At 50.9% G+C, this 26,110-nt stretch overlaps 1 protein-coding gene across 5 annotated transcripts in view; it reads right to left on the reverse strand.

Annotated features, from left to right (window-relative positions):
• The window catches only part of TRIO (trio Rho guanine nucleotide exchange factor), a 3,522,386-nt gene that overhangs the window by 898,466 nt on the left and 2,597,810 nt on the right, over positions 1 to 26,110 (reverse strand). For all 5 annotated transcript variants that reach the window (XR_011200906.1, XM_069219639.1, XM_069219640.1 and 2 more), the window contains exon 44: positions 20,060 to 20,110. Coding sequence is in view for 4 of the 5 variants with exons in the window: in XM_069219639.1 (XP_069075740.1) it covers positions 20,060 to 20,110 (51 nt within the window). In the remaining variant the exon portion in view is untranslated. The remainder of the gene's footprint in view (positions 1 to 20,059; positions 20,111 to 26,110) is intronic.

The following is a 26,110-nucleotide window of genomic DNA, read 5'->3' on the forward strand; positions in this document are numbered from 1 at the left end:
ATACTGATTCCCTGATGCAGTGGGAGGTTTAAGTGGACCCACTATATCCACTCCCACTCTTTCAAAGGGGACCCCCACAACTGAAAGTGGAATGAGGGCGGCCTTTGGATGGCCACCTGTCTTACCACTGGCTTGACAGGTGACACAGGAGGTACAAAACTCCTTTACCTTCTGGGACATATTGGGCCAATAGAAATGGTTGACTAACCTCTCCCATGTCTTGGGTGGTCCCAAATGCCCAGCAAGGGGATTGTCATGGGCTAAGGTCAGAATGAACGCCCTAAACTCCTGAGGCACTACCACTCTCCTAGTGGCACCAGGTTTAGGATCTCTTGCCTCAGTGTAAAGGAGTCCATCTTACCAATACACCCTGTGTGTTCCTCTGACAATTCCTTTTTCTTGTTCAGCAGCTTGCTGCCTTAGGCCTTGAAGAGAGGGACAAGTTTCTTGCCCCTTGCACAGTTATTCCCTTTAGAGTCCCCCTGGGCCCAAGAGCTCAACCTGGTAAGGTTCTAACTCCATAGGCTCAGTTCCCTCAGGGGATAGAACTTCTGCATGAGAAGAGAGGTTCTGTTTCTTTTTCTGTGCTAAAGCTGGTTCCCCAGTCTTCTTTCCTTTTCTCTTGGAAGTTTGGACCATTATTCCAGACTCCAACACTTCTATTTCACCATGAGCTCTGCACTGTGTCCTAGTCTTGACACACACCAGTTCAGGGATACCCAGCATGGCTGCATGGGTTTTGAGTTCTACCTCAGCCCATGCTGAGGACTCCAGATCATTTCCAAGCAGACACTCTACTGGTATAGCAGAATAACCTACAACCTGTTTCAGGCCAGTGACCCTTCCCCATTCTAAAGTTGTCATGGGATGTACTTTAATCTGATTGTCAGTATTGGTGACTGGATAAGTTTGTCCAATCAGGTATTGTCCTGGGGAAACCAGTTTGTCTGTCACCATAGTGACACTGGCACCTGTATCCCTCAGGGCCTCTACTCTAGTCCCATTCATAAAGAGCTGCTGCCTGTATTTTTCCATGTTAGGCGGCTAAGTCCACCCCACCCTCAGAGACTAATGTAGCTTCAGTGTGGACCCTGATTTGCTCTGGGCACACTGTTGATCCCACCTGGAGACTGGCTATTCCAGTGCTAACTGGAGTAGTAGTTGAAGTGGAACCTTCCTTGGGACAGGCCTTGTCTCCAGTTTGGCACCCATGCTGGCTACAGCTGCGACACCAGGTCTTTTTGGGATCAAAGTTTTTACCCTTGTACCCAAATGAGGATTGTGAAGAGGCTTTGGATCCACCCACCTGTGCATGTTTTTGGGGCCCTGTAGAAGACTCTTTACTTTTTCCCTTGAATGTCTCAACACTCTTCCCCTGGGGAGGCTTTGTGACCCCTTTCCTTTGGCCACCCCCTGTGGAAGTCTTGGTCACCCTTGTCTTGACCCAGTGGTCTGCCTTCTTTCCCAATTCGTGGGGAGAATTTGGACATAGGTCTACCAGATGCTGATGCAGTTTATCATTGAAACAATTACTTAAAAGGTGTCCTTTCATAAACAGATTGTACAGCCCTTCATAATCATTTACACCACTGCCATTAATCCAACCATCTAGTGTTTTGACTGAGAAGTCAACAAAATCAACCCTGGTCTGGCTCGAGGATTTTTTAGCCCCCGATAAACTAATCCTGTACTCCTCAATTGAGAATCCAAAGCCCTCAATCAGGATAGCCTTCATGAGGTCATAGGATTCTGCATCTTTACCAGAGAGTGTGGGGAGTCTATCCCTACACTTTCCAGTGAACATTTCCCAAAGGAGAGCTACCCAATGAGATCTGTTTACTTTTCTGGTTGCACAAGCCCTCTCAAAAGCTGTGAACCAATTGGTGATGTCATCACCATCTTCATATTTTGTTACAATCCCTTTGGGGATTTTTAGCATGTCACTATTTTCTCTGACCCTATTTAAGTTGCTACCACCACTGATGGAAGCTAAACCAATCTCTTGTCTTTCCCTCTCTATGGCTAGGAGCTGTCTCTCCAAAGCCAATCTTTTGGCCACCCTGGCTAAAAGGAGGTCATCTTCATTGAGGCTGCTCTCAATGCTTCCAGAGTTACTGGACTCCCCTATGGAAGAACCAGTATCTCTGACTATCACTTGCGGAGTCAGGGTTTGAGGGACCCTGCCTGGCCTCCCTAACTAGGACAGGAGGGAGGGAATTATCCTCCAGGTCACTAGTTTCCCCCTCTGTAAGGCTATCCTCAGAGGGGTGGTCTCTTGCAAACTCTGCCAAAAGCTCCTGGAGCTTCACTTTGGTGGGGTTTAACCCAGTCTTTATATTTTTTTAGCTTACAGAGAGTCCTTAACTCTGACATCCCTAGATGCAGGTAATGGGTGAGGTTGAGTTCCACCACCATTTCTTCTGTGCTAGACATTGTTTTTCTAAAAGTTGGGATACTTTTTAAGAATCTAAAACTATTTCTAGAACTTAATCCAAACTTTTACAAAACTTTAAAACTCTAAAAGAAATGCTAACAGGGACTTACACAAGGCCCTAGCAGGACTTTTACATTTCTTGAAAAATAGCTCAAATTGCAAAAATCAGTTTCTAATGAACATTTTTGCAATTTTGTTGTGTGATCAGGTATTGGCTGAGTAGTCCAGCAAATGCAAAGACTTAGACCCCACCACTGATCCATCAATGTAGGAAGTTGGCTCTGTATATACTATTTCAAAGTAATAAATAGTGTGCACAGAGTCCAAGGGTTCCCTTTAGAGGTAAGATAGTGGCAAAAGTAGATAATTCTAATGCTCTATTTTGGGGTAGTGTGGTCGAGCAGTAGGCTTACCAGAGGGTAGTGTTAAGCATTTGTTGTACACACACAGGCAATAAATGAGGAACACACACTCAAAGACTTACTCCAGGCCAATAGGTTTTTATATTGAAAAATATATTTTTCTATTTTCTGCAAAGCACTGAGGACGGATTCCTGGACCTGAGGACCTGTAAAGGAGGGGGACCAAGTCCAAGAGTAATGCAAGTGTCCGGGGGGGCAGGAGCCCACTAAACCCTGGATAAAGGTGCAAAGGGCTGCCTCCAGGTGGAAGTAGCTGAAGATTCTCAAACAACGGAAGGTGCCAGGAACTTCTCCTTCGGTCAGAAGATGTCCCACGGCGTGTTGGAGGATACAGAGTTGTTTCCATGCAGAAAGACCGCAAACAAGCCTTGCTAGCTGCAAGAGTCACAGTTGAAGAAAATGAGTGCTGCCCGGGCCCAGGAAGGACCAGTAGATCGCCCCTTGGAGGAGGAGACAGAGGGGGCGCTCAGAAGCACACAGAGCCCATGCAGAAGCAGGCAGCACCTGCAGTAGCACTTGAACACGCGTTCTGGAAATCTGAGCACGGTGGTCGTCTCAACACTACAAAGGAGGGTCCCACGAAGTTGGTGGTCAACTCAGGGAGTTGAGCAATGCAGGATGGTGTGCTGGGGACCTGGGTTATGCTGTGCACGAAGGCTTCCTTGCAAAAGTGCACAGAAGCCCTAGCAGCTGCAGATCACACAGTACACAGGATTACTGTCTGGCGTGGGGAGGCAAAGACTTACCTCCACCAAATTTGGACAGAAGGACCACTGGACTGTCGGGGTCACTTGGATCCACCTCCTGTGTTCCAGGGACCACGCTAGTCAAGATGAGAGGGGACCCAGAGGACCGGTGATGCAGAAGTTTGGTGCCTGCGTTAGCAGGGGGAAGATTCCGTCAACCCACAGGCAATTTCCTCTTGGCTTCCAGTGCAGGGTGAAGGCAGACAGCCCTTAGAGCATGCACCACCAGGAAACAGTTGAGAAAGCCAGCAGGATGAGGCACTACAATGTTGCTGGTCGTCGTCTTGCTACTTTGTTGCGGTTTTTCAGGCATCCTGGAGCAGTCAGCGGTCGATCCTTGGCAGAAGTTGAAGAGAGAAATGCAGAGGAACTCTGTTGAGCTCTTGCATTCGTTATCGGACGAGAAACCCACATGAGAGACCCTAAATAGCCCTCTTAGGCCTAACCTCCACTGAAGGAAACTTGAGATTCTGGACCTCAGTCGCCCTCCGCACCACCATAGAGTAAGAAGCACCATCCTCCGTAACCACGCTAGGAGAAGGGAGCATACCAGTGTCAGGGGAGGTGTCTAGGCCACTGGCATCACCCAAATCCTGCACCCGGTCCATTTGGGGGTCAAGCTGGCATTCTAAAGGGTCCAGCGACCCCTCCATACTCTCCCCGTATCCATACCCACAAGAATAAGGGTCTGGATCAACCCTGGGCCCAGGAGAGCCCATAAAGAACGGAATCGGCGTCAGACCGCCCAAAAATGACGCGTATGGCCTCGTAGAATGCTTTGAGTTGGGCGGGGTGGCTCCGGCTCCCGGGAAGTCGGGGAAACGCAGAGCTGACCCAAAAGAAGGCTGCGTTGACGAAGGCCTAGAGAGTCGATGCTCTTCCCGCGTCGTATCATTTGGTCGACAGGGTGAAGTCCTTCTTCAACTTCTTCTTTTTCTGACCCGAATGTCCCGATGACTTGGAGAACGAACAGTGGTGGTGACTCCGTGGCCGGTCTCGAGACCTTCCTCTCGTATGGGAGTCGAGTGTCAGGCCGCCATGAGCTTTAGGGACTGCTTCCTCAAAACCTTTGGGTTCATGGCCCGACACTCGGAGCACAACTTCGGGTCGTGATCGCGCTCCAGACACCAGAGACACACAAGGTGCAGATCCGTCACGGATATAGTTCAGTGCCAGGAGTCGCAGGGCTTAAATCCGGTCTTGCGGGACATCCTTCGATGCGTCCACGAACTTGTCAAAAATTCAACAAAAAAGTCAACGTAGTCCAAAAATTACTGAAGTAGTTCTTCTCTGGATCTGCACGTAAGCTGACGTGGTAAAAAAAGAACTGACTTCAGCGCGCCGGGGTGGCGCCTATATACGACCGTGATGTCATCACGGCGAGCACAACGCCAATGACACCCATGGAGTCGACCGACGCCACCTGACGGTGCGCAGAGGTACTGCTCGGAGAAAAATCTCCGGATCCAGTCTGACGCCTGGGGAAATTCAAAGATAAGGAATCTGTAACTAGAAGTCTCTATCAGATATTTTAAGTAACTGCTTCAATGAAACGTTGCATCAATATCTGGTAGACCTAGGTCCAATTTCTCCCCAAGAATTGGGAAAGACGGCAGACCACTGGGTCAAGACCAGGGTGACCAAGACTTCCACTGGTGGTGACCAAAAGAAAGGGGTTACAAAGCCTCCCCAGGAGAAAGTGGGTGACACTCCTAGAAGTAAAGAAAGAGAATCCTCTGTAAGCCCCCAAAAACCTGTTCAGGTGGGTGGGCTCCATGACACATTCCCCAATAAAAGTGGGTACCAGGGTAAAAACTGGGATGCTACTAAGGCATGGTGCCACAGCTGTAGACAGACAGACGGCACCACACCAAGGACACTTCTTGTCCCAAAAACAAACCCCCTAGCAAAATCCCAGGGGTGACCAGTGCAGCCATTGGGGATTACTCCTCAGTTGAGGAGGTCCTCATAACCTTCAACTGGAGAAAGGGCCCAACAGGTGAGTTGGAGATTCCATAGGGAAGTAGAAACTTCTACCACCTACTGGTGAATGTGTGCCAGTCACACTATTGTGCATGACAGGCTAGTGCTCTCAAACCAGTACATCCCAGGTGAAACTGCCAGAGTAAGGGTTAGCCCAGACAAGGCCACTAATAGGCCTGAGGCTTTAGTGCCCCTAGAAGTGGGTGGGACTTTTAGCTGGAGAAGGGTGGTAGTCAGTGCAGGCGTCCCCCTTGTTTTTCTCCTTAAGAGAAACCACCTAGAGGTGGCTCCATAGCTAACAGAAGAAAGAGTGGAAAGAGGGTGTTTACAACAAGGTGTAGCAACCCCCCACTCGACCACAGCATACAGGCACCCTGAACCCCAAGAAGCCTGTAACGTAGCCCCTTCCCTTGTTGGTGAAGAGCTAAAGGTGTGGTTCTGGGCACTGACAGCTGTCAGTGGCCTCTGCTGGGTGTTAGCCTTTATGGCTGCACTGTCCTTGGCATGGTGGTCTGACCCCATGCCAAATAGCAAGTTCAGGCACCCTGACCCTGTTGGTCATGGTGGGGTTACTCCAGCTATGGGTAACCTCTTTGGGTAAGCTAGGGGTGACCCTGGCTAAGATAAGATTAGCAGAGGTGGATAACCTCTAACCCCAAAAGGATGAAGACAGTAAACACACAGACAAGAGGAAAGTCAGACTAGGTCTTATCACTGTGGAAGTAGGTCAGTTCCCCAGAGGGAATGACCTGAACAGGAAGATGTAAGGCAGAGTAGGCACTGCAACAAACCAGCCTGTTTTCCCTACTCTTCCTTGCCTGAAAGACTAAGAAGACTATCCCAGCTTTTGCTGAGTCTCCTGCCCTGTGGGCTAGAGGAGGGGAGGGGTGGGGAGAGGGGGTTGTGTAGGAAAATGGCTCTTTGTTGCAGTTACCCCCCCACACTTTTGACCTGAAATTGATGTTGACTTGACTGAGAAGTGTGCTGGGATCCTGCTTCCAGGCCCCAGCACCAGTGTTCTTTCACTTAAAAATGTACCATTGTTTCCACAATTGGCACACCCCTGGCACACAGATAACTTCCCTGGTAAAAGGTACTAATGGTACCAAGGGTCCTGTGACCAGGGAAGGTCCCTAAGGGCTGCAGCATGTGTTGTGACACGCTAAGGGACCCCTCACCTAACACATGCACACTGCCTGGCAGATTGTGTGTGTTGGTGGGGAGAAAAAGGCAAAGTCGACATGGCATCCCCCTTAGGATGCCATGCACACAAAATACTGCTTGTAGATCACCCCTCTGGCAGGCCTTAAAGCCCTAAGGCAGGGTGCACTATAGCACAGGTTAGGGCGTAGCTGCATGAGTAATATGCCCCTAAGTGTCCAAGTCCATTCTTCGACATTGGAAGTACAGTGTGGCCATATTAGGTATATGGTCTGGGAGTTTGTCAAAACGAACTCCACAGCTCCATAATGGCTATACTGAATACTGGGAAGTTTGGTATCAAACTTCTCAGAATAATAAACCCACACTGATGCCAGTGCTGGATTTATTACAAAATGCACACAGAGGGCTTCTTAGGGATGCCCCCTGTATTTTACCCAATCCTTCAGTGCAGGACTGACTGGTCTGTGCTAGTCTGCCACTGGGGGACGAGTTTCTGACCTCCTTGGGTGAGAGCATTTGTGCTCTCTGAGGCCAGAAACAAAGCCTGCACTCAGTGGAGGTGCTTCACACTTCCCCCCTGCAGGAACTGTAACACCGAGCAGTGAGCCTCAAAGGCTCAGGCTTTTTGTTACAATGGCCCAGGGAACTCCAGCTAGTGGAGATGCCTGCCCCCTGGACACAGCCCCCACTTTAGGCAGCAAGTACGGGAGATAATGAGAAAAACAAGGAGAAGTCACCACCTCAGCCAGGTCCAACCCTAAGGTGACCAGAGATGAAGTGACCCCATCCTTGGAAAATCCTCCATCTTGTTTTGGAGGATTTAGCCCAATAGGGATAGGCATGTGCTACCCTCCCCAAAGGGAGGGAGTACAAGGAGGGTGTAGCCACCCTCAAGGAAAGTAGCCACTGGCTACTGCCCTGTGACCCTAACACACCCCTAAATTCAGTATTTAGGAACAACACTCATCCCAGGATTTTAGATTCCTGACAACCTCACAAGAAGGACTGCTTTGCGGAAACTCAACAGAGAAGGAAAGGAGACAACAACTGACTTGGCCCCAGCCCTACCAGCCTGTCTCCTGCTTCAAAGAACCTGCAGAAGAAAAGCGACGCGTCCGGCAGGACCAGGGACCTCTGAAAAACCTCCAGAGAACTGCCTGCATCCCAGAGGATCAAGAACTCCCTTGAACAGTGGCCATGTCCAAAGAAGAACAGAAGAAACTTCTTCTGAAGGACTCCCTTCTCACTCCAGAAGCATGGGTCCTCACCACTCTGCACCCGACGTCCCAGGTCTGTGTCCAGAGAAACCAACACCACAGAGAGGATCCCCAGGTGACTCCAACGACGTGTCCACCCTGAGCTGACCTCCCTGCACCCCCACAGCGACGTCTGCACAGGGAATACCGAGGACCTCCCTGACCGCGACTGCCCGGTAACAAAGAACCTGATGCCTGGAAGAAGCACTGCACCTGCAGTCCCCAGGTCCGTGAAGAACCAACCACCAGTGCAGCAGTGACCAGCAGGCGGCCCTCATCCTTGCCAGTTGGTGGCTGGCCCGAGAAGCCCCCCTGTGCGCTACCTGCATCATCAGAGTGACCCCCAGGTCCCTCCATTGATTTCAATACAAAACCCGATGCCTTGTTTGCACACTGCACCCGGCCGCCCATGAGGCCCAGCATGCTCAGAGTCATTCTCACTGAAATCCAGTATAAAGGCTGAAACATCTGTATCAGAGGCCTGAATATCCTTGACTCGCAGCTCGGGAGGATAAGCAGGAAACTGCACTGTGTCCAGAACAGCTCCATTGAAAGAGAGCATCTGAGAGGGAGTCAGGTGTGACTTCAGCACATTTATAGTGAACCCCAATGAATACAGGAGCTCTGCTGTATTCTGAACGTAGGAAACGACAGCCTGGGGTGAGCCTGCCTTCAACAGCCAGTCGTCGAAGTAGGGCAAGACTGAAACCCCTGACCTGCGCAGGTGGGCTGTGATCACCACCATCACTTTGGTAAACACCCATGGTGCACTGGTAAGGCTGAAGGGGGGCACAGTAAACTGGAAGTGCTCGTGGCCTACTGTGAACCGCGAGTCACGTCTGTGGGCAGGCAAGACAGGAATGTGAAAGTAAGCGTCCAGCAAGTCCAACTCTACCATTAAGTCTCCTGGGTCCAGGGCAGATAGACATAGCCAGGGTGAGCATTTTGAACTTACTCTTTCTTGAGGAAGAGATTGAGGGGATGGAGGTCTAGGCTAGGGTGGAGGCGCCTGTCCTTTTTGGGTACCAGAAAGTGGCGGGAATAACAACCACAACCTACTTCTGCCACAGGGACCCTTCTCTGTGGCTCCCTTGGCCAAGAGACCCATTAACTCCTTGCGTATAAGTTCCAGGTGATCCTCCGCCATCCCATTGTAGGATGGTGGCATGGATGGAGGAGTCATCTTGAAGGAGAGGGAGTAGCACATTCAAACTATTTGCAAACCCCACGTGTCTGACGTGATGGACTGCCAGCAGGGCAGGTGATGGTGAATGCTGCCACCAACTGGTCACTGGTTGGATAGCATTAGACCAGGAAGATTTGGAGGCAGCTTCAGAGGGTGGGTGGTCGGCTGACCAGACTGGTGGCTCCCTGATCCAGAGGGGTGTTGGATCTCACATCCTTGGCCAAGGAGAGGCTGGGCAGAATGTACAGCACGGTAGCTGGAGGGAAACTGACATGGTGGGCTGCCCCTTCTGTAGCCACGGAAGGGGCAAAAAGCAGACTGAAGGGGACAAGGGGCAGCTGCGAGGCCCAAAGTTCTGCAAGGACCACGAGAATCCTTGAAAAGCTTGAGCGCTGAGTTTGGTTTGTCTGCAAGGAGACGGGTGCCATCAAAAGACAAGTTCAAAAGGGTAGATTGAACATCCCACGAAAAGCCAGATGTCCTCATCCAGGCGTGGGGCCTCAAGTATCGTTGATCCACCACCTAGTGAGTCAGTCATGTCAAGCCCACATCAGATTGTTAACTTCCCGGTACCTCTCCCATCGGCAGCAATATGAGAGAGAATGGCCCGGGCCTCCTCCAGGACCTTTGGCACCACTTGCTCAACCGTGTCCCATAACGTACGGGTGTAGCGGCTCAAAAGGCATGTTGTGGGAGGCGTGGCCAAGATGGCGGCGTGAGGTGACGCGTTGGTCCGTGCTCCGCCGCCTAGGCCCTGGATTTACTTCCCAACCCCGATCGGGGGGCCTATGAGGCCTGAAGTTGTGGGGCACCCCTGGCCCGCGTGTCTTGGGCTGGAGCCACGGCCGGTGGGTGTGGCGGCCCGCGGTTCGCACCGAGCGACAGGCCTGGAGTCTGGCGGCCTGCTGGGTGGCTGTGGGGGTGCGGCAGTGCCCTTCACAGGGTGCGCACCTCCCTGGTGAGGATGGCCTGTGACGGGGCCTACTGACGGGCCGGTGCTGGAGCCAGAGAGACAGTGGGGCCCGCCTGCTGGGACCTAAGCGGAGAGACCTCAGAAGAGACGGCGGAGGTGCTCCCGAGTAGCTGCGCGGTGAGGCTGGGTCGCTGGTCGGCGGTGTGAGCGGCCCGCGGCGGCCTTATTTGGCGTGGAGACGAGCTTTGTTGAGGAGTGGATCCACGGAGTGCCTTACAGAGGGAAGGCCGACGGCTGCTGGTGAGAGTGAGCGTCCAGGAGAATACGGCTCCCGGTGCTGAGGCGTAGAGGTCCGACTGAGATACCTGAGCTGCAGCCGTCAGAGGGCAGAGGATATGGCGACCTCCAAGCCCAAGCGGGACCGGACGGTAAGAGAAATGCTGACTGGAGGATGCCCGGGGGGGTCCCTGAAGAACCGCCGGCTGCAAAGTCACCCGAGGCAAGGAGGGAGATAGCAGAGGATGAGGCGGCCCTGGTCATGAAGGGCTTCCTTACCTCCTTGTTTGAATCGCTCTGCGGCGACCTGCAGGAACTCCGCAAAGATATATCTCACGAGGTGAAGGAGTTGCGGGTTGAGCTTACGTCTCTAGGAGAGCGGATAACCCAGGTTGAGGATGGTGAAACTGCCTGCGGCGAGGAGGTGGCGGTCCTTCAGCAGGAAGTCGTACGCTTACAGGAGCAGCAGGATCTCCTTGAGATGACGGTCGAGGATCTGGAGAACCGCTGACGCAGGCATAATATTCGCATTAGAGGAGTGCTGATTGGAGCTGAGAAGGAGGACATTGGAGACTTTGTGGTGGCGCTGTTCCGCCCAGTCCTTGACCTGGAGGAGTCCGGGGAGATCGTCCTTGATAGGGTACATCGTGTGGGCCGATCTGGCAGAGCCGGGGACTGCCCGCCGGATATTTTGGCATGTGTCCACAATTACGGGCTGAAAGAAAGCATTTTGCAACGGGCACGCAATCTTCCGCAGGTCCACTTTAGAGGCCATCAACTGCAATTATACAAGGACCTTTCGGTCCGGACCTTGTAACGACGACGGGAGTTTAAACCTATCATGGAGCATTTACGTGCGCATGCTGTGTCCTACTCATGGGGTCACCCGTTCCACCTTGTTTTCCGCTGGGAGGACCAGCTCCGCCAGGTGAAGTCGCTATCTGAGGCAAATCGGATCCTGGGCCTGGAGGGGGACACCAAGGGTCCGGACTTGAATCTGGGCCTAGCCGGAGGAGATCGCTTGCGCTGGCGGAGGAAGGAGAGAAGGCGGAAACAGCAGCGTCCTACTGTGTCGGAGCAGATCTCGGAACGTCAGTCGGCAGTGAGCAGTGTGGCGGCTGGGACAAGTGCCTAGGCGAGGAAGACGCAATGCTGTTGGGCAGTACGGGGTCGCTGGTTGCGGGCCTGTGCCCGACTGTGCGGGGCCTGGACGGCGGAGTTGGTGGACTTAACGGGCGAACTTGTGTGGTTTACGGCCCTGCTGAGACTTTTCCTCTTTGGGATGTGTGCGAGAGGACTTTTTCGTTACGAGCACCTGTTGTGAGTTATGGTTATATGTTCGTATGCTTCCCCGCGAGTTTGGTCATTATGGGTCATAACGGTATGGCCATGGGTCTTGGAGCGGCTGAGGTGCTGTTCTTGGTCTTGGTCCCTCCGAGGATCCTCTCCCCCCTGAGCGATTCTTCCGTCCGATGGTATGACAGTTGAGTGCTTAATTTTGAATGTCCGTGGGCTTAACAGTCCGACCAAGCGGTTAGCGATTTTGTCAGGTCTAGAGAAATCTGGGAGTCATATCTGTCTATTACAAGAGACCCACTTGCTGCATAAAGATATGTTTTGCATGCGCTCCAGATGGTTTCCTAGACAGCTCTGGTCCTCAGCAACTACGAAGCATGCGGGAGTGGCAATATTGCTTATGAAGACTTTTGCTGGGGAGATAGTTGGGAAGGTGCACAAACTGCCAGGCAGGTTCCTGGCTATTAGAATAAGACTTGGGGCCTTCTCTTTCACCATTGCTTCCCTTTATGCTCCGAATTCCCAGCAGGAGCCCTTCCTGAGACAGGCAGTTTCCCCTATACTGAGCTTGCCAGATAGTGCCATTTTGGTAGGTGGAGATTTTAATCTGGTGATGGACAATGAGCTTGACCGCTCGGGCCAGCGCTTTGGGCAGACCGGGGCATTGTCGGAGGTGGGGCGTCAGTGGCTGGCTGAATGCGGGCTGGAGGATGTGTGGAGGAAGTTGCATCCCACGCTCCGAGATTACTCCTTCTATTCAGCGGCGACCAAGACTTATGCACGGCTTGATCTTTTTCTGGCCTACACGAGTTTATGCCCCGGGTCAGGGAGGCTACGATTGAACCCAGGGCCTTGACTGATCATGCCCCGACTACTGTAGAGATCACCATGGAAATGGGCCGAGTTGGCACTCCGAGCTGGCGCTTTAGGTATTTATTGCTCCAGAGTGAGATAGTGGTGGAGTCGCTCTGGCAGGCGATTACGGATTAGATTAGCTTTAATGATGATGGCAGCACTTCCGTGGAGACCATGTGGGAGGCGCTGAAGGCAGTAGTACGGGACGAGGTGATGGCACTGTCCGCGAGAGATAATAGGGCAAGGAGGGAGGTAAGGGAGAAGTTAGAGCAGAGGGTAGCTGTTCTGGAGCGCTCCCATAAATCCACTGGCGCGCCTAGAATTTGGTGGGAACTAGAGAAGGCAAGGCAACAGCTGAAGTGACTGGACTGGGACAGAGCGGAGTACGCAGTAGTGCGACTTAAGCATAAATACTATATAGGGAGCAATAGATGCGGAAAGCTATTGGCGCACCGGTTGCGAGCGCAGTGTGCGACGTCAGCGGTCACACTGATTCGTTCCCCTTCCGGTGAAGAGGCCCGCACGAGTGATCAGATTGCTGAGGCATTTGCAGAGTTTTACCGGGGGTTGTATGCGGCGGATGAGCGGGACAAATCGATCCTGGATTCTTATTTAGAGGGCATGGCAATCACTCCTCTTGGTGAGAAGGAGGTGTCCCTGCTAGACCAGCAGATAAGGGCGGAAGAAGTTATATCGGCGATCTCCAGCCTAAAGAGCGGGAAGTCCCCTGGCACTGACGGGTTCACGGCATTGTTTCATAAGGCCTTTTGTGTAGAGCTCGCCCCGCTCCTCATGCAGCTTTTTAATTCCTTTCGGACGTCGGGAACCTTGACGCCTAGTATGCTGGATGCTACCATTGCTGTTATACATAAACCGGGTAAGGACCCAGAGGAGTGTGCCTCATATAGGCCGATTTCGCTTCTGAATATAGATGCCAAACTATTCACTGGGATTCTTGCTTACCGTCTTAACTCTTATATGCCGGGTCTTATCGATCCGGATCAGTCAGGTTTTACTCCAAACCGGCAATGTGGTGATAACACAAAGCGACTTCTACATCTGCTAGATAAAATAGACAGATCTCGTAGAGAGGCGCTTTTCCTCTCTATTGATGCCGAAAAGGTGTTCGATAGGGTTCATTGGCCATACCTCTTCTGGGTTCTGGAGCGCTTTGGTCTGGGTCCGGGCTTTAGGTCTTGGATCCATGGCGCCTATCGGTCCCCCAGAGCGGCGGTTTGTGTTAATGGTGTGCTCTCTAGGCCGTTCCCGGTTATGCGTGGGACCAGAGAGGGATGCCCGCTTTCCCCCCTTTTGTTTGCGTTATATATGGAGCCTCTTGAGCAACGCCTGCATGATAGTCCCTCGGTTTCCGGTGTCAAATTCGGTGGAGACCACCATCTTATAACCCTGTATGCAGATGACTTGATCCTTACTCTTGCGGAGCCTGCGACCTCGCTGCCTGCGCTTATGGAGATATTGGCTGAGTTTAGCCAGGTTTCGGGATTTAAGGTGAATATGCAGAAGTCTCAGGTCCTTAGTCTGTCAGTAAGCTCGGATCACGAGGAAGACCTGAGAGCTCGATACTCCTTTCTTTTGTCGTCTTCACGTCTTTCCTATCTTGGGGTTGAATTGGCGACGTCTGCTGCAAAAACGGCGAGCTTGAATTACACGAAGCTGGTCCGCGATATATAGCGGGACCTGGAGTTGTGGGGGACACACAAGCTGTCTTGGCTGGGCAGGGTGGCTGCGGTCAAGATGACAATCTTGCAGCGGATACTGTATATGTTTCAGGAGCTCCCATTATCCCCACCGCCCCGGACGATCGCCACTCTTCAATCGGCGATCCTGAGATTTATATGGGAGGGTCGGCTGGTGCGTCTCCCGCGACAGGTTTTATATCGTCCTAAGAGCAAGGGAGGACTGGCGATTCCGTGTCTTTTGAGATATTTCCAGGCAACGCAGCTGTGCTTTCTTTTGGAGTGGGGCCGCCCACTCACGGAGAAACGCTGGTGTTTTATGGATCAGGCGGTGGCGGGCTCTCATACATGGAAGGAGCCTTCGCTCCTGCGTCGGCAGAGGGCTAGAGGTCTTTATTCTTCCCCGATCACGGGAACAACGTTACACGTATGGGATGCAGTGGCCTGCCGTTTAGGGCTGATGACTTTCCCGTCCCCGATGAACCCCATAGGCGCGAATCCTGACTTCGAGCCTGGGCTCTGTCTGGAGGGCCTGAGACGTTGGTACTACGGGGGCTGAAGGAGGATAGGAAGTCTTTTTGATGAACAGGGAGTGTTGACCTTTGACCAGATGAGAGAGGCCTATGGCCTGTTGGAAGCGGATAGGCTGATGTATTATCAGGTTCAGCGCTGGGCTCTCCTAACGGCGAACAGAGCATTATTAGATAGGCCTCTTACGCCATTTGAGAAATGGCTGTTCCTAAAGAAGGACGATAAAAGAGTTATCTCAGAACTTTATCAGCTTCTGCAGGGGGAGAAGCGCCCGCCTAAGTCAAAGGGACAGTTGAGATGGGAGAGGGAGCTGGAGAGAGAATTTACAGATGAGGAATGGGACGGTATATTCTATAGAATACACCAAACAGCATACAATACAGCAGGGACAGAGACATCATATAAAGTTGCTTCATACTGGTATTGTACCCCAGCACGGATACATGCATGGGACCATAATAAGTCGGATCTTTGCTGGAGGGGTGTGGAGCTACAGGCACACTTGTGCATCTGCTTTGGCATTGCCCCAAGCTACATCGTTACTGGGAAAACATTATATATGATATTGATACAGCGTTTCAGGTTGAGATTCCTAGATTCCCATCGTATATTTTGTTGGGGCTACCGAACCCCCTTACCTTTCCTTTAAGATCTCTAAAAGGGAGGCAGATGGCCCTGGCACTTAACACCGCGCTGCAGCTGATTCTAGCTCTCTGGGGTACAGATAGGGTTCCGACGCGTGGCTCATGGTTTCAGAAGCTGTGGTTTATTCTTGCCATGGTGAAACTCACGTTAGCCTCTCAGCAGCGGACAGGTGATTTGAGTGAGATGTGGAAGCTGTTCCTTCAGATCCTTTCCACAGAATTCGCTGAGTTGACATGCCCGACTTACCTGAGAGTTCGGAGGCTGATTTGAATTTCTGGTCAGAGTGCTGGGGGAGGGGCTGAGTTTGGACGAGGCAGGGGACAGAGGAGTGGAGAGGCAGGATGATGACATGATCTCTCGGGGGGAGGTAGTGGTGGTGTGTTTTCATATACATGTTTGTGTGGTTCTCATCTGTGGGACTAACAGCCTGAAAGACTATTGGCGTTGCCAGTCGGCTAACGGTTCTGCAGGCAGAGGGTTGGCTGGGAGGTCCCTTTGGGCATGGCCTTTGGATTTATTGGAGGGACTTTTGCCTTCAGATTTGGAATTGTTGCTGTGCTGATACATTTTATTTCATGTCCTGTGATGAGCTGTATTTTGTATGTTTATATTTTCAAAACAATAAACAGATTTGATCCATAGAAGGCATGTGGTGTTCATGGACCACAATGTCAGGCTGGAGGAAGACAACATCTTCTTCTCAAGCTCGTCTAGCGTCTTGGATTCCTTATCCAGGGGTGTAGAGGGGAATACACTCTGAGATGTAGAGGCTTGGATAACTAAGCTCTCAGGGGTCAGATGTTGTGTCAGGAAAGGTGGGCTATTTGGAGCAGGTCTATGGTGGCGGGTGTTTGTCCTGTGCACAGGAACCCCTGTGCTGGATTTGGACCAGGTACCTTAGCAGGACATCTCTAATGGCTCCATTATAGGGCAAAAGTGGTTCAGAGAAAAAAAGCCCCAGGCTGAAATACCTCTGCCAGGAGGTTAGCCCTGACTGCCACCGAAGGCAGCTCGTGGTCCAGGACCACGGCTGCTCTTTGCACCACCACTGAATAGGACCTTCCCTCCTCCGTAGCCACGGTAGGAGAAGAAAGCATGCCAGTTTCAGGGGAAGTATGTAGACCACTGGATCCGTCCATCCGCCAGTCCATGGGATCTTGGAGCTGGTATTCTAAAGGGTCCAGAGAACGCTCCCATTCCTCACTGTACCCCTACTTAAGAGAATAATAATGGGCAGGGTCTGACCTAGGGGGCAAGGCCCCTACTGAAGTCTGTGTCGGCAATGAGGATGGGTCCACGCCACACAAGGGCATGGGTGGCATTGGGAGAGTCGATGTCAGAACTGGCATCGGGGAAGGTTGAGATGGTACGACTGATGCTGGTTTGGACCTGGGAACTGATCCATTGGTGCCCCCCTGAAGATGGGGCCACAGCTGCAGAACCTAAGGAGGGCCCTGCTGACCCCAGAGGGCCCAAGGGCACTCAGTGGGGTCAAATTCCTAAAGATGAGGCACATAGCCTCATAAAACTCTTTAAGTAGGGCAGGGGTTGCCCGGCTACGGGAAAGTCAGGGAGGCACAGAGTCGACCCACATGCAGCTCCAAGGATGGAGGCCTGGAACGACAACACTTCTTTTCCCTCGTCTCATCTGAATGGATGGGGTGATGTCAGAGAATGCTTTTCCTTCTTTGACTTCTTGTGCCTCGACTTACCCGATCGTCCTGAGAACTTGGAATGGAATGATGATGAATGGGGGCTCCGTCACTGTTCTTAGGACCTTCCTGATCTTTAGGGACCGCTCACTCAAAGCTTTCGGATTCATGGCCCTGCACTCGGAGAATGACTTTCAGTCATGGTCTCGCTCCAGACACCACAAGCACACAGTGCGGATCTTTCACAGATATTGCCCAATAACAGGACCGCAGGGCTTGAACCCAGTCTTACATGACAACATCTCAACACTCCAAGAGTGTAGACACTCAAAAATCTTTGACAAATAGTCAAAAAACAGACCAGTCAAAAAGTGATTTAGGGGTAGCTCTTCTTCGGGTCAGCGCTGCTAACATGGAAAGGAAAGAACTAACATCAGCACGCAACGTCACCAGCGCGCATGACATCTACGACAGACGCGGAGCCAACCGATGCCACCTAACAGCGTGCAGGGGTACTGGTCAAGAAAAATCTTCGGATCTAGACTGACACTTGCGGGAAATGCTATGATAAAGAATCTTTAACTAGAAGTCTCTATCAGATACAGTAATTTAATCAACACTGAGTCCCATTCATATACACAGATATCTTATTCTCAACCACCCTTCCAAAACTGCATGCTAACTTCCTTCCCCTTGACCCTAGTGGTTTAAATCCCCAGAAATATTTCTCACATAAAGTAATGGTTGTCATCATGGTCAAAACGGTAATGGGGGGCAGTTGCTTAACTTGACCAAGAGAAAAACATCGTCCTTCCTCCAGGAAAGGCCACTCCGTGTTTATTTACCACTGCTTCTAATTATGAATATTCTCAATGCCTGTTTTTTTATGGTAGAAGTGATCCCTTTACTAGCTGTGGCAGCATCTTTCTCAGACAGAGGAAAACAAAAAAGTGATGGGTAGAATGCCTGAATTTATTCTCAGCCACTGGTAATAACATGGCCCACATTCCAGTCCATTGCTTTTTGGTCAACATGCCACCTTATACAGAAATAAACCCTGATCCTAGGCACAGTTCAGCTACAACTGCCAAGACTGGTCCTCTCTCAACAGGAACACAAGCAACACCAGAGGGGTTTTGACCTATTGGGCCTCATCAGAGTGGTACAGTTTTAGGCCTATGACTCTCATACCATTCCATATGTCTAACTGTGCCACACACCGCACTACCTCTGCAGACGACCCATGGTGTCTCAACCATTGCGAATGAGACAGTGCCTCAGCTATTCTATCATCGACTCCTGGATTGTGCTTGCTCATAAAAATAATTTTTACTTCAGACATCTTAAACTCAGTTCATTCAACTTCAGCACTCAGTGGCTCATGAAAATCAAGCTTTTCACTATACTGACCCTGGCCAACTCTCCCACTCACATTCCTTTTGATCTTTTCTTGTTCATGCAACAATTTCCCAAACTTTCTTTCTCTTCTGAAATGTCCCCTCTACTATGTCTTCCCTCCCTGTTTCACTTTCTTGATTTGCTGCTTCCAGCTATCTCTTTGGCTTTGTCAAACATCTTCCCAGTCTGTCTTTTTTCCATTTGCATTACCCTTCACAAGATGTGCCCTCTCAATGTTCATTTGCTTGCCTTTAATTTTCTAGCTCTCCGTTCCTCGTTCTTTTACTAACTTCCTTTTCTGTGGCACATGCTGGCAACCTTTTATGAAGGGGAACTCTTGTTCCATTTCTATTGTCGCAGCTCCTCTTGCTCATATCTGTGCTTTGCTCCACCTGTTTATCCCCCATTTATAACCCTTTACCAAGGGGAACTTTTCCCCCCACCAAATCAGGTTCCTTTTTCCTTCCCACGTATTTGGAAGGGTGTTTCCTGGGTGCACAAAAAGCCATGCACTAGAGACCATGAATACATTGTTATGGTTTGCTTGTAAAATCAAACAAGCATTTCAGTCAACTGACTGCATCCCTTTGTTCCTATGCCCTCTCCCTAATGTCTCCATTTCTTCTCTATCTGCCAGCCTTGACCAGTCTATTCTCCCTCTGGGCCACAGTGCCCCATTTATCTCTGTATCACTGCCTTCCAGCCTTTGAAATCTCATTCTAAGTGCACTCATGTGCCTTTTCAGCCTCCGTGCACCCCTGTAACTCCATGCACTTTTTGTCCATTCGGTCAGCTCCCACGGAACAACTCACTGCTTTCAAGACAAAGCTTCCCTCCTCCCCTCCCCTTCATTCCTTTATCCACAGCCAATACCTTTAACTGCAGTCTAAATATTCTGATAATTAAAGCAGAAAGAACCACAGTATTGGAGGAGGAAACTGTAACCTTAATTTTCCAATGAATCTTTACACTAAGAAGGTAAAAGGTTTCAGTTGGGCAACACTTTCCAGTCCCTAAGCTTACTCAGCATGGAAGGTAAGGAACAGCAGGGGCTAGTTGAAAGAAGTTAAAAAAAGAAATGAAAGGGAGATTTTGTTCACTGTACGTAGAGCGTGACTGTGCATCACCAGTAAAGGTACTTTTGTGGTGCTCTTGTGAGAACTCCCGACCTCGTTGTGCACGTCTCAAGTACTAAGGTTGTGTGGAAGCTTTACATACAATGAAAATAAACCTGCTGGTATACAATAGATGGATTAAAGAAGCAAATCAGAGATATATAAGAAGGTAGGTCTTTGTAGAAAAAGCCTGAACTTTAAATGCCTAACTCTTTCAATGTCTTTCATTGCAAGGCATGCTAGTGAGAGGACCAACATGAAACACTATATCCTTCAGGATGGATCAGGTGGTCTGGGGAGAAACAAAACCTAGCAATCACCTACTGATAAGCCAGCTTCACTGGTTCACATTTTATAAACAGAGATACAGATTTCAGACATTTCACCAATATTTCAGATATTCAAAATGTATAAGTGTTGGGGCAAAAGTAAAAGATTAACACAACATTAAAAAACTGACAAATTAAAAAACAATTAATGAGCAACGTACCTCTAATTCTGTTGTGTCCAAGCATGCTTTCTTTGAATACTTCAGGAAGTCCTGGAATAAAATAAAATTTATTTTTAAAAGGAATCCCAACCCCAGTTAGAAAATGATCAAACTCAATTTTGAGAAGCACAAAAGGTGAGGGAAAACTATGTAGACTGGCACTGAATGTAGGAAATTATCCTCTTTTTACCCCCACTTTTTGCCTGTTGTCAGTATCTTTTGACTGTGTGCACTGGGATCCTGCTAACCAGGACCCCAGTGAATATGCTCTCTCCCTTTAAACTTGATTGTTTGGACCACACACACCCCACATTTGGCATACTGGTGCCCCCATATAAGTCCCTGGTATAAGGTAACCAGGGCATTGAGGTACCAGGGGTAACCCATGGGCTGCAGCATATATTATTCCACCCATAGGGAGCCCATGCAAAGTGTATCTGCAGGCCTGCCATGGCAGCCTGCATGAAAGGGTGCATGCACCAGGTCACTGTACGTGACCCCTATGGTAGGCCCTCTTAGCCCAGAGGGCAGGGTGCAGGTACCTATGTGTGTGGGCACCCCTGAATGAGCAGAGATGCCCCCACAAACTCCATCTCCATTTTCATGGACTTCGTGAGTGCAGGGACGCCATTTTACGCGTGTACTGAACATAGGTCACTACCTATGTCCAGCAACATAATGATAACTCCGAACTTAGGCATGTTTGGTAACTAACATGTTGGAATCACACCCTAAGACTGTTGCCAGTATTGGAAATATGATTCCATGCACTCTGGGGGCTCCTTAGAGGAACACTGGCATTGCTCCTAGCAGCTTTCAGGGGTTTTCCGGGCAGCCTATCTGCTGCCACCCCTCAGACAGGTTTCTGCCCTCCTGCTGCTTGTTCAGCTCAGGCCCAGTAAGGCAGAACAAAGGATTTCCTTTGGGAGAGGGGGGTAACACTCTCTCCCTTTGAGAATAGATGTTACATGGCTTGGGAGAGGTAGCCTCCCAAAGCCAGTGGAATGCTTTCAAGGACACATTTGGTGTACTCCATGCATGAACCAATCTGCACCAGTTCAGCCACCTCCAGTCCCTGCTCTGTGCAAAACTAGACAATGGAAAGGGGAGTGACCACTCTCCTGTCCATCACCATCCCAGGGATGGTGCCCAGAGCTCCTCAAGAGGGTCCCTTGGTTCTGCCATCTTGAATACAAGGTGGGCAGAGGCCTCTGACAGCATCTGAGTGGCTAGTTCAGGCAGGTGATGTCAGAGCCCTCTCCTGATAGGTGGTCACCTGGCTAGGTGACCAATCCCTCTTCCAGGGCTATTTGGGTCTCCCTATTGGGTGGGTCCTCAGATTCGGCTTACAAGATTCCAGCAGGACTCCCTGAACCACTCATTTGACTTCTGGTCACTGGAACTACGACTGGACCCTCCAGGAACCGACACTCTGCATCCACAACGAAGACTCTGCTAGCAACATTGTATTCAAGGCTCCTTCCAGCTTCTGCAACATTTACCCAGCTGTGCGTCCTCTGAGGGTGGCAAGTCTTCAGTCTATACAAGAAAGAAGAAGGAATCTCCCTTGGAGTGAAGCAGTCACCCCCTTGCAGCCGAACGCACCAACAGCAACAAAGACCGGCTGCGTGGATCTCCTCTCATCCTGAGATGAGTGGATCCTGCAACCCGGGTGGTGGTCCGGCATGGTTCCCTTGGTCCTCTCTGCCAGCTGTCCAACTTTGGTAGAGGTAAGCCCTAGCCTTTCCACTTAGGACAGTAACCCCATGCACTGCGTCTCTTGCAGCTACCAAGGCTTGTTGGCATCTCCTCCAAGATTCTTCAGGCTCTGTGTAGCCCCAGCCCCCAGCACTCTTCCCTGCGACGCACAGCCCTCTGCGTGCTTCTCCTGTGTCGTGGGACCCATCGTCAGTTGTGTTACATGGGCTCTTCTGCGACTCTTGGGTCCTCTTTCTAGTGGGTCTCCTGTGAGGGCTGCCTTTTCTTCTGTGGACTCCCTCCATCGCTGAGGGTGCCATGAGACTCCGCCCTGTGGGTTGAGTCCTCCTGGACCTTGTTGACTCCAGGCAGCTCCACTTTTCTTCTACCATGACTCTTGCCTTTGCCAAGGCTTGATGGTGGCTTTTCCACACCACAGGCAGACTGCAATCTCCTATCCGGTGTTGGATGTTAACTGCATCCTCCAGGAACTCTTCACTGACTCCAGGACTGCATTGCTCACCGTCTTCGTCCTACAGTCGACCAACTCCTACAACCACAGATGGGTGTGTAGTGGCTCCTGCCACAGGACACTCCTGTGACTTCTGGACTTGGTGCCCTTATTCTTCAGGTCTTCCTCTTCAGGAATCCACCCCTGGTTTCTTGCAGTCTTGTGTAGGTGTTGATTATCTTCTTTATGTTCCTTTTGGGTGGCTTGGGGAAAATCCAGTAACTTACTCCTTTCTTCCTGGTCGCAGGGGAGCACTGTGGTACTTACCTTTGGGGTTTCCTAGTTGCCCCATCTCCCCTCTACACATTTCACTTACCTAGGTGGGGGGTCCTGCATCTGCATTTCATTTTTTTAGTATATGGTTTGGGCTTCCCCTAGGGGCACTATTGTCTATCGCTGTTTGCATTGTTTTCTACTGCTTTATATGTGTGTTACTAGTGCATTACTTACCTCCTATTGGAGGGTTGCTTATCTAATATGTTTCAGTAATTGTGTCACTAAAATAAAGTACCTTTATTTTTGTAACACTGAGGGGGTCATTTCAACCTCGGCAGTCTTTTTACAAGACCGCAGAGGGACCGCCGTGGGACTGCCGTGCTGAAGACCGCCAGTGGTGGCGGTTTTCCGCTCGGCAAATTATGACTGCTGGCAGCCCTCTGTCCTTTTCCGGACAGAGAGCAGCCATACTGGCGGTCGGCGGGGAAGTGAGGGTTGCTCCACCTCCACCACCCCGTCAACAGAACACCGCCCCTGAATAACGTTACGTGATTCGGCGTGGCAGTGTTCTGTTGACGGGGTGCTGGTGGCGGAGCAGCCCCCATGGATCCCCTCCCCTCCCGGAAGATCAACGGACAAGGTAAGTTGATCGTCCGTTAGGGGAGGGGGGTGGGGTGGTGTTGTGTGTGTGCATGGGGATGTGCGTGTATGCATGCAGGGGTGTACTGTGAATGGAAACGTGTGCATGTCTGTCTGTATGGATGGATGTCTGCATGTATGTCTGAATGTGGGTGTGCATGTATGACTGTGTGTGTGTCTGTTGGCATGTTTGTTCGTGTGTGTGCGGGAATGTGTGTTGGTGGGGTCTGCATGCGTGTCGGGTGTGTAACTGTGTTGTGGTGTCGGGGGTAGGGGTGTGGAGGGCGGTCCTGCCACCTTTGGGGGGGCGGCAGGGTGGTGAGGGGTGTCGGGGATGGACTCGGGTGGGGGAGACCCCTATCAGTGCCAGGGAAGGAATTCCCTGGCACTAATAGTGCTTACCGCCATGGATTTCATAGCGGTGAGCCGGGTCATGATCCTGCCGGCGGTAGTGTGACTGCCGCCGGGCTGGAGACCCAAGTCTCCAGCCCAGCGGTCATCTCCGCCATGGCGGTCTGATCGGAAAAGTGGCGGATGACCATGTCGGTAACCGCCATGGTCATAATTCCAATTTTTTTCCCGCCAGCCTGTTGGCGGTAAAACCGCCACTTCTTCATCAACCGCCAGGGTCGTAATGACCCCTTGAGTGTTTTCTTTCATGTGTGTAAGTGCTGTGCGACTACATTGGTATTGCGTGAGCTTTGTATGTCTCCTAGATAAGCCTTGGCTGCTTCTCCACAGCTACCTCTAGAGACCCTGTCTTCTAGACAATGCATACACTACATTAATAGGGGATACCTGGTATAAGGTGTAAGTACCTTAGGTACCCACCACATGTAGGAGGCTGTCCTGGCCTGATGGTACTTACACCTTGTGCCAGGTCCAGTTATCCCTTATTAGTAGATTAGTAGTGTTCTAGCAGCTTAGGCTGATAGAGGTAGCTATAGCAGAGCAGCTTAGGCTGAACTAGGAGACATGCAAAGCTCCTACTATACCACTTATATCATATAGCACTATATCATAAGAATCACAATACTCAGAGTTACTAAAAAGAAGGGTACTTTATTTTAGTGACAATGTGCCAAAAATATCTCAGATTATATACTCCCTTAGGAGGTAGGAAAAATACACAAAATATACACACAAACCAAAATCAGGTAAGTAAACAGTTAGAAAAGTAGTGCAAACACTGTAGAATACAATAGGATTCAATTGGCCTATGGGCAACACAAACCATACACTAAGAAAGTGGAATGCGAACCACTTAGGGACCGCAGGCCTAGTGTAGTGTGTAGAGGGTCGCTGGGAGTGTAAGAAAACACTAAGGGTGTCCAAGATATCCCACCCCAAGACGCTGAAAAGTAGGAGTAAAGTTACCCTACTTCCCCCGACCACAACTGACTGCAAAGCACTGAAGACGGATTCCTGGACCTGAGGACCTGCAAAGGAAGGGGACCTAGTCCAAGAGTCACAAAAGTGTCCGTGGGGGTAGGAGCCCACTAAACACCGGATGAAGGTGCAAAATGGCTGCCTCCGGGTGGAAGAAGCTGAAGATTCTGCAACAAGGAAGATGCCAGGAACTTCTAATTGGAACAGAAGATGTCCCACGGCATGCTGGAGGACGCAGAGTTATTTCCATGCAGAAAGACTGCAAACAAGCCTTGCTAGCTGCAAAGGTCGCGGTTGAAGAAAATGGGTGCAGCCCGGGCCCAGGAAGGACCAGGAGGTCGCCCCTTGGAGGAGGAGACAGAGGGGGCACTCAGCAGCACAGAGAGCCCACGCAGAAGCAGGCAGCACCCGCAGAAGCACTTGAACAGGCGTTCAAGAAATCTGAGCACAGCGGTCATCTCAACACTACAAAGGAGGGTCCCACGAAGCCGGTGGTCAACTCAGAGAGTTGAGCAATGCAGGATGGAGTGCTGGGGACCTGGGCTGTGCTGTGCAGAAAGGATTCCTTGCAAAAGTGCACAGAAGCCCTAGCAGCTGCAGTTCACAGGATTACTGCCTGGCGTGGGAAGGCAAGGACTTACCGCCACCAAATTTGGACAGATGGACCACTGGACTGTTGGGGTCACTTGGATCCAGCTCCTGTGTTCCAGGGACCACGCTCGTCACAATGAGAGGGGACCCAGAGGACTGGTGAAGCAGATGTTTGGTGCCTGCGTTAGCAGGAGGAAGATTTCGTCGACCCATGGGAGATTTCTTCTTGCCTTCCAGTGTAGGGTGAAGGCAGACAGCCCCCAGACCATGCACCACCAGGAAACAGTTGAGAAAGCTGGAAGGATTAGGCGCTATAATGTCGCTGGTAGTCTTCTTGCTACTTTGTTGCAGTTTTGCAGGTGTCCTGGAGCAGTCAGCGGTCGATCCTTGGCAGAAGTCGAAGAGGGAGATGCAGAGGAACTCTGGTGAGCTCTTGCATTCGTTATCTGAAGAGAAGCCCACAGGAGAGATCCTAAATAGCCCTCAGAGGAGTTTTGGCCACCTAGTCAGGTAAGCACCTATCAGGAGGGGTCTCTGACGTCACCTGCTGGCACTGGCCACTCAGAGTTGTCCATTGTGCCCTCACACCTCTGAATTCAAGACGGCAGAGGTCTGGGACACACTGGAAGAGCTCTGGGCACCATCCCTGGGGTGGTGATGGAAAGGGAAGTGGTCACTCCCCTTTCCTTTGTCCAGTTTTGCGAAAAAAGAAGGGGCTGGGAGATCCCTGAACCGGTGTAGACTGGTTTATACGAGGAGGGAACCATCTGTGCACTTCAAAGCATTCCCAGAGGACAGGAGAGGCTACTCCTCTCAGGCCCTTAACACCTATTTCCAAAGGGAGAGAGTGTAACACCCTCTCTGAGAGGAAATCCTTTGTTCTGCCTTCCTGGGACTGGGCTGCCCAGACCCCAGGAGGGCAGAAGCCTGTTTGTAGGTTGGCAGTAGCGGTAGCTGCAGTGAAAACCTAAGAGATCTAGTTTGTCAGTACCCAGGGTCCATGCTGG

The sequence above is a fragment of the Pleurodeles waltl genome, chromosome 2_2, assembly GCF_031143425.1.
Source record: "Pleurodeles waltl isolate 20211129_DDA chromosome 2_2, aPleWal1.hap1.20221129, whole genome shotgun sequence".
Lineage (NCBI taxonomy): Eukaryota > Metazoa > Chordata > Amphibia > Caudata > Salamandridae > Pleurodeles > Pleurodeles waltl.